The following is an 8,271-nucleotide window of genomic DNA, read 5'->3' as shown; positions in this document are numbered from 1 at the left end:
TCGACTGTAAATCGCATAAAGAATTAAACACCCCCTCCCCAAAAAAATCAAATAGCCTCTTGGCTCTCGCAGATCTCTCTCGCTTTCTATCATCCCTCCCAATCGACTGTATTTCTTCAAAACCTGGTATTTTTCTTTTTAATATTTTCTCTCTTCTCAATCTTTCAATTGTATTCATCTTTCAACTTTACCAATTTCCCATATTTTTTTTTTTTTACACATTGAGCTAAAAAATTGGGCTAACTGAATATCTTTGTATGCTTAATTTTCTGCATTTTATCTTCAGTTGAGGCTAATTTGACTTATTGATTTATTTTCTTTTTAATTGGTATGGAATTTATGTTATTCGGCAATATGAGTTACATGCTTGCAATTTTAATTCAGGGTTAACTTTAATTTTCTACTTAGCCGATTTTAATTTTTGGAATTCTTGGTAACTAGGGTTTTGATTCTATAATTGGGGCTATTGATTTTATTTTTTTTAGGATTTTATTTTTTTAATTTTCTGGGAATTGTAGGTAATTAGGGTTTGATGGCTGACCGGAATGCGGTGGCTATTCGGCCAATTTGGGCGAGACAGGCTGAGGAAGCTAAGCTGAAGAGCGAAGCGGAGAAAACTGCGGCTGCCAAGGCGGCTTTTGAGGCTACTTTTAAGGATGTGGACAAGAGCAAACCTAAGGCTCTTGATTTATCTTCAGACAGTGAAGACGAGGCGGAAGATCTCGTAAACAAGCCAATTGGGCCAGTTGATCCTTCCAAGTGTACTGCAGCTGGTGCTGGAGTTTCTGGTGGGTCGGCAGGCTCACCGTGTACGTTTAATTTGATTACCAAGGATTCAGATGGGAGAAAGATTCCTAAAGGGGATGCTCAGGTTAAGGTTAAGGTTACCCCGGGAGTAGGGGTCGGAGGTTCAGACATTGACGGGATTGTGAAGGACCTGGGTGATGGGACGTATACGGTTACCTATGCTGTCCCTAAGAGAGGAAATTATATGGTCCATGTGGAATGCAATGGGAGGCCTATCATGGGCAGCCCGTTTCCTGTATTTTTCAGTGCAGGTAATTTCTTCACCTTTCTGCATTTATTTTTATTGAACTCGGAGATTCTAGTTGATGATAATGTGAGATTAAGCAATCAAAATGGAGTGCAATCTCTTCAGCTAAAGAATAGGAAATTGGAACAATGTCCCTCTGAAATTTAAGTAATAAATACAGTGCATTGAAATGTGTATGCTTAGTAATTAACTAAGCTCTTTGTTAGCCGACCCCACTTATGAGATTAAGGCTTTGATTGATTGATTGACTCGTAATAGTGTACACCTGGAAAACTTTACAAGTTGGGGGGGGGGGGGGTTGGATGGGTGGGTGGGGGAATGTCTTACTGAAATTTAATGAACTCAGTGCATTGTATCATATACTTAATTAACTAAAATCTTTGTTGATATCATTGCGCACATCTGAAGATCTATAATTTCGGTTGGGTGGGAAGATCAAAGAGGGACAAAGGGAGGTGTCTGATTACAGCCCATCAGCATGACTGTTTTCTTGCCATTGACTTTGCTGATTTTTGTTGGCCAAATATGAGCTTTCTCTTAGGGGACAGCTGAAATTGATCTGCCAATTGTGTAGAATTACTCGTTGCTGGTCAACTGTTGTATGTGCATATTATTTTGTTTTATTCATAATTGGGCTCGTGTTATAATGATAGTAATTTTACTATGTTACAAGCTGATTTTTTTTAAATGCACTGGTTAGGTCACTTGGGTGTCTATATTTACTCCTTTTTTTGGACTGGATATGAGCTATTTGCTGTACTCCATATATGCCCTTGCTGAATGGTGTGTGTCATACGTTTCACAGGAAGTTCGAATGGAGGACTGCTTGGTGTGGCTCCAACAGTGTCATATCCAAACCTTGTTAATGCTAATATGCCAAATATGCCAAACTATGCTGGTTCTGTTTCAGGGGCATTTCCTGGTCTGGTTGGGATGATTCCTGGACTTGTACCTGGCCCTTCCGGTGGGGTGATTTTGCCTGGTATTGGAGCTTCCTTGGGGGAAGTATGTAGGGAATTTCTTAATGGTCGGTGCTTCAAAACAGATTGCAAGTTTACCCACCCCACACACAACTTGCTCATGAGTGCAATAGCTGCAACCTCTACCATGGGAACCATGAGCCAAGTGCCAATGGCACCTTCTGCTGCTGCAATGGCTGCAGCACAAGCAATCATGGCTGCTCAGGCTCTTCAAGCCCATACTGCTCAGCTACAGGCTCAATCTAAGCTGTCTAAAGATTCTTCCAGTACTGCACTCTATCCCTTTTCCCCTGACCCCCCCCCCCCCCCCCTCTATTGTGTTTCTTTGAATATTGCTATCATCATTGTCATTATATTCACTTATATCATTGCTACTAATACCCCCCCCCCCCCCCCCCCCCCTTTTAAATAAGTTTCCTTTTTTTGAGGGATGATGGTTAAGAGCAAAAATCTGAGAAATATAGATGTTTACTTTTGTGCTCTAGTAGGTCAGAAAACATTTATATATGTTTCTCATTATTTTCTTTAGGCTTTACTGTATACTAGCAGTATATTAATCCCGAGAATTTCTTTTGAAACAACAGTCAGAAGCTAGTGAATAGAACTTGGTGATCTGCTCAAAATAAGTGTGCTAAATACTAATATTTCTTGCCTACATAAAGTAGTTTATATTCTCAACATCAGAAATGAATTGTCAATGCTAATGCTTAATGAGTAAATTATCATCTATTCTCAAATTTAATATCTTTTCTCCTCTCCTCCAGCCCAACGTCCATCCACACCCCCCAAAAGTAAACATCTATATACAATCACATATTTCTATTGGAATCCTTCTGATGTTACTAGCAACTATGTGCAGGTGCATCTGAGGCAGATAATAAAGCTGATGTGTTGAAGAAAACTGTCCAAATTAGCAACCTCAATCCTCTTCTCACAGCAGAACACCTGAAACAACTTTTTGCCTTTTGTGGTACTGTGGTGGATTGCACCATCACTGACTCAAAGCACTTTGCTTACATAGAGTATACAAAACCTGAAGAGGCAACGGCTGCGCTTGCTCTCAATAACATGGATGTTTGTGGCCGCCCCTTGAATGTTGAGATGGCAAAATCACTTCCTCAGAAACCTGCTGGTTCTTCAGCTTCATCCTTGCCAATCATGATGCAGCAAGCAGTAGCCATGCAGCAGATGCAGTTTCAGCAAGCATTGCTGATGCAGCAGACAATGACCGCGCAGCAAGCAGCCAACCGTGCTGCTACAGTGAAGTCTGCTACAGATTTAGCATCAGCTAGAGCTGCAGAAATATCAAAGAAACTGAGAGCTGATGGTTTTGTAATTGATGAAAAAGAGCCAGAGAAAAAATCTAGGTATGACTGGGGAGTTACTCATGCTGTTTTGTTTATTTTTCCTGGTGCTTGCTGGTTTCTCTGATATGATTAGATGTCATCTAAAAAACTGTAGAAGATGACAACCTGGGGGATTGTTGACGATGCAGTTTGTCAGGAATATTTCTTTTTTGACATGTGCCGATATTTGTGGGAATGGTTGTGCTTTGGCTGATTGTTTGCATATGTGTTATTATTGTCGTGAATCTTGTGCTTATATCTGTATACTGTTGGGATTGTTCTTGCTCTAGCTGTGCGTCATGTAACATGTATATTATGTGCTGTTTTAAAGTTAATTGGTAGATGAAAGGAAATTTTTCTTGCCATACACTTAGTGAACATGACAGAAGTTAACATTGGCCTGTTTGGTACCACAGTTTTTCTTTTGTTGCTTATAATGATTTTTTCTATAGCAGATCTCCATCACCTTCTATTGCAAGGTCTAAGTCCAAGTCAAGGTCACGGTCACCTATAAGTTATGGTAAAAGACGTAGATCTCGATCTTTCTCTCCTGCACGCCATTTTCGTGGTCGGAGATCAAAGTCTCCTCGAAGGTCTCGCCATAGATCTCGTTCTTTTTCTCCTCAGATAAGACATTCTCGAGATCATAGATCCAGGTCTCCAGTAAGGTATCGCCACTATACAGGCTATGAATATGATAGGCGGTCATATAGAGATGTTAGTGATAGATCTGGAAGGAGAGATTCAAAAGGATCACGTGATTATCATGTGTCTGATTACAAAAGGAATAAGAGTAGGAGTCCTAGTCCTCGAGGGAGGAGATCGTATCGAGACCGTTCAGATTCACCAAAACCTCGACATCGTAGGAGTTCTGGTCACCGCTCCAAATCACCAGGACTTCACCGAGGAGGTAGATCTTCCCCCGCTAATGATGCGGACAGAAAGTTGAAGCAGCGTCGGCGATCTAGGTCTAAATCTGTAGAGGATAGGCACAAGTCGGGTAAGAGAATTGATGAAGGCAAGGAGAAGGCAAAGTATTGTGGTAGGAGGCGTCCTAGGTCTGCATCATCTGAAAATAAGCATGATAAGAGTGGAAAGTTGTCCCCCCAAAGTTCAGATGAGAACTTAACAACTCATAGAAAGCGCTCAAAATCAAGATCAAGATCAGTGGACACTAAGGATCATTCGAAGGTGAAAGAAGGTGAGCCTGTTGATGAAAAAGAAGAATCAAAATCTGGGGAAGGTATTAGATCCACTTCTAATGTCAAAGAAGTTTACAAGAAGACATCCTCTCAATCAGTGGATGAGAATAATTCTAGGATTTCCAGGCACTCAACATCCAAATCTATTAGAGATGATGTTGAGCATAAGGGAATAAAGGATGAAGGCAGGAAAGAAAAACGGAAGCATCGTGATAGGAGGCGTTCCAGATCATTATCTGCAGAACACGAATCCCATACAGGCAGCAAGTCCTCTCGGCATAGAGAGGACAAATTGAAGGATAAGCATAAAAGACGATCGAGATCAAAGTCTCCTGAAGGCAAAGAGAAAAGGAAAAATAGTGGAAGCATTAATGATAAACTAGACCACAATAGCAGAAAGTATGTAAAAGACGACAACGAAAAGAGTTCCAGGAATTCAACTGGCCTCAGGGATGGAACTTCCTTAAGCAACTGTTCTGGAAAGAATCCCTCTATCACTGAGAGTGAAAGATCTGAATGTGATAAAAGCAAGTCAATTAAAGCTGCATTTTATGAAAGCGAATCCGATAGATCTGATGTTGCGGAAAACTCTAAGAGCCAGTCTAATTGTGATCCAGAAACCTTTGCTGAAAATAACAACATTGGCGCTGAGCCTGATTACTCTTTTGTGCGAGAAGGTGAAATTTAGTTTTTATATTTTTCCTTTTTTCATTCCTCTGCATGTCTACATCCCTGTTTTATCCTTTTTTAAAAAAAAAAAATAATTAATTAATTTATTTTTATTTTATTATTATTATTATTATTTTTTCTTTCCTCTTTCTTATTTTGTGGTGGGGAGGGGAGCCTACAGGGCTTTGGCATACAGTTATCTAATGTTTTAGATACCGCTGCTTTTGTAATTTGGCTGATAATTGCTGATGCACGTGGTAAAATATACATCAAAATTCAAAAATTTATGCTCTATGTCTCAAGTTTTATTAAATTTGCGTTTTTGCTAAAAAAAATATTAAATTTTATGTATTTACAGGTGGTGATAATTGAGATGCTAGTCAATAATCAGCTCATTCAAATTCTTTAACTGGTGTTACTCATGGCTGAGTTGAGGTTAATGTTGATGATAAGCATTACGAACAGTAAAAATCTACTGCCTTGGAGAGATATTCATGTGGGGCTGCTGACCTAAGCTACAAGCTGTATTAATATTAGGAAAATGGTTCTGAAGCTTGAGGATCACATCTTTCTTCAAATTTCTTCACATGGCAGTGAAGGATCAATTTGTTTGAATTCTGAACTTGCGGATGAGCAGTGGCTTGCTTATATTTTGTTTCAGTGCCCAGAGGTTTCTGATGATATTGTTCTTTACACAAATTGGCCTTGCTGCCTCTTTTTTTGCAGGTATGATGGAGGTGAAAGAGAGCAATGGTTTCTTTGTTGGTGACTTGTCAAGCCTTTTTATCTTCCTTTATGCAATGTCAACGTCCAGTGTTAGTAGCAAGGTTCTTTGATATAAAAGTGTATGTTAACTTTCTCTTGCTAAAGCAGAAACGAATTTTATGCAGTATTAATTGAGGACAATCATGTCTTTTTAATCTGAGTTTATCCTAAAATAATCTGAAATGTTTTGTTGTTCATGTCTTTGGTAAGATTTTGCATGATAGAGAAATGCTGGGGTTCTCTGGTGGACTATTGTGTTTCAATTTAATTATGTCAAGAGGAGGGGGGGAGGGGAGAAAGTGTGATATAGACTGCTATCTGGATGGCAGCTTTTAGATTTCTTTCCATTATGCGTTTTCAGGTCAAAATGTTAAATAGTCTGTTTTGAGTTTTGTTTAGTTTGTTTTTATTTTTGGGGTTTTCTTTTTTTTATTTTTTTTTTTTATTATGTGTCTATGATGGGTGATCATTGAACCTCTCCTTGTAGTGTCACTGATCTTAGGTCTTTTCTCTCTCTGTTTTTTTTTTTTTTTTTTTTTTTTTTTTACTTTTTTTCCCCCCTTTTCTCCCGGGTGCTGGGTCTGTTACTTTTGATGCACAGGTGCTGACTTCACAATGGAGGCTTCAGTTAGAACTTTTCCAAGTGAAATTTGGAAGGACATGTTCTGTGAATTTTATCTGAGGTATGCCGTCAAGGGAAGGTCTTTTTTGTATTAAGGGGTTGACAGGTGTTGTCGAAGAATGCTTATCTATAGATATTTGCTCTATATATGAAGGTTTATAGCCGTATTTCTTGCTTTTAAGTTCACCAGTGCTTGGCTTATGCCAATACCTTTTGCCTTACTTCTTTTTCTTTCTTTTTTTCTTTTCGATTTTTTTTTTTTTTTTTTAAAAAAAAAATATTTTCCCCTTTGGTCTTTTTTTTTTCCCCCTTGCTCTCCATTTTCCAGAAACTTCTTCCATTAGCTAAGCTACTAAGTTCAAGCAGAAGTAGATGGTGCTGAGTGAAAGCATGAAAAATGGAATTTGTCAAGCAAAGCAAAGTGGCCTGGCTGGTAGACTGTATGTTTCACTGTTAACACTAGTTAACTTCAGGTAATTTTCTGCCGAGTCTCTGAATTGATCTGGCAGGTGTAGTCGGTCTTTTTGTTCATATTGGCAAGTCTTATGTCCAATATGATTATGTTTGTGGAAGTTTTCATGGGAATAACTTTAGTGCGGCTCATTCAAGTTTCTCTGTTTGTCAATTGACAAGTAGGGTGTCAAACGCTCTCTTGTATGAATTGGTGTACAGGGCTCAATTATAGCTGATGTGATTGTTTCCTGGTTTGTTAAAGGTGTGAAATGAGTAGCAATTCCTGGACCAATGTTGGTTATCTAGAATATGTAGATATTAGTATGCGAGATGATACATCTGACAAACTTATAACACAAGTAGCTTATAAATTGCCTGGTAATTAGAAGAAAATTGCTTCCCTAACCTGCCTTTTGATCTTAAGGTTCATGGAAATTTGCTTCAATTGGTAATCCCGTCTCAAGCATGTACAAGTGCGGCTGTTTTTGCTGCTTCATTTTCTTACTCAAGTCTTTTATGGATCTGTTATGGTACCATCTTCATTTTCTATGTTTTTTCCCACCTCTTTATTTGTTGAGATCCCTCTGCCCTAATTTCCCCTTCTTCTCCCGTTTCTTGTGTTTTCTGTCATTTATACTAGGTCGAGCAGAGTGATTGGACGCACAAGCATGTGGCCCTTTATTATCATATTTTCGACTTTTTTTTTTCCTCTTTTGTTGGGGTAGGGGGGTAATTACATTCCGAAATCTTTGCTAATTATTTTATATATATTAATCATTAAAAATTAAAAAATCTTTATTTCTTTGCATTATTTCCTACATAAGACATAAGTTTAGTACAGAACAGAAAGATGATTGCGGATCTTTTTACTTTCTAACTAATACAGAATGTTCTCTATTGCTGCTATTGATTGAGTACAATCTTTACAACTCAAGACTGTCATTGTTTCCAATTCCACTAAATTCAAATGTCAGAACAACACAGTTTAATACTCTTACAAGTCTTACCTCCTAAATATGGACACTACTTATATTAGTAAAACTTTTGTATACATCCAATATGCAGTACATCGAGGGTCACTTTTGTTGAATTTAGGGTAACTTTATCCTTAAAGCTAAATAACTTTTATATATCAGGGTAACTTTTATTCATCATAGAGTAATTTTTGAGCATTTTAAGG

General features: G+C 38.3%; 1 protein-coding gene across 4 annotated transcripts; it reads left to right on the top strand.

Moving 5' to 3' along the window:
* LOC145583391 (uncharacterized) lies at positions 1-7,902 on the top strand. 4 transcript variants are annotated; one of them, XR_014100121.1, is made up of 10 exons: positions 1-126; positions 519-1,058; positions 1,860-2,300; positions 2,894-3,401; positions 3,833-5,259; positions 5,610-6,096; positions 6,618-6,699; positions 6,967-7,111; positions 7,516-7,621; positions 7,732-7,902. XR_014100121.1 is itself a non-coding variant. In XM_081640634.1 (6 exons), the coding sequence occupies exons 2-6, from the start codon at positions 533-535 to the stop codon at positions 5,621-5,623; spliced, it is 2,913 nt and encodes a 970-aa protein (XP_081496760.1). In that variant the 5' UTR covers positions 1-126; positions 519-532; the 3' UTR covers positions 5,624-6,171. The 4 variants fall into 4 exon arrangements, 2 of the variants coding, with proteins under 2 accessions (XP_081496760.1, XP_081496759.1); XR_014100120.1 differs by having other exon boundaries at positions 6,967-7,621; XM_081640634.1 differs by lacking the exons at positions 6,618-6,699; positions 6,967-7,111; positions 7,516-7,621; positions 7,732-7,902 and having other exon boundaries at positions 3,836-5,259; positions 5,610-6,171.
* Positions 7,903-8,271: the final 369 nt, after the last annotated feature.

This window comes from Chenopodium album, chromosome 15, assembly GCF_948465745.1.
Source record: "Chenopodium album chromosome 15, dcCheAlbu1.1, whole genome shotgun sequence".
Lineage (NCBI taxonomy): Eukaryota > Viridiplantae > Streptophyta > Magnoliopsida > Caryophyllales > Amaranthaceae > Chenopodium > Chenopodium album.
The sequence above is the reverse complement of the archived record's forward strand: the minus strand, read 5'-3'. Positions and strand labels throughout refer to the sequence as shown.

Excerpts from the sequence above, each read along its gene's own strand:
- LOC145583391 (XM_081640633.1), top strand. The coding sequence starts at position 533 with ATGGCTGACCGGAATGCGGTGGCTATTCGGCCAATTTGGGCGAGACAG. Across the intron at positions 2,301-2,893 it reads GCTGTCTAAAGATTCTTCCA|GTGCATCTGAGGCAGATAAT; the intron begins GTACTGCACTCT and ends AACTATGTGCAG. Across the intron at positions 3,402-3,832 it reads GAGCCAGAGAAAAAATCTAG|CAGATCTCCATCACCTTCTA; the intron begins GTATGACTGGGG and ends TTTTTTCTATAG.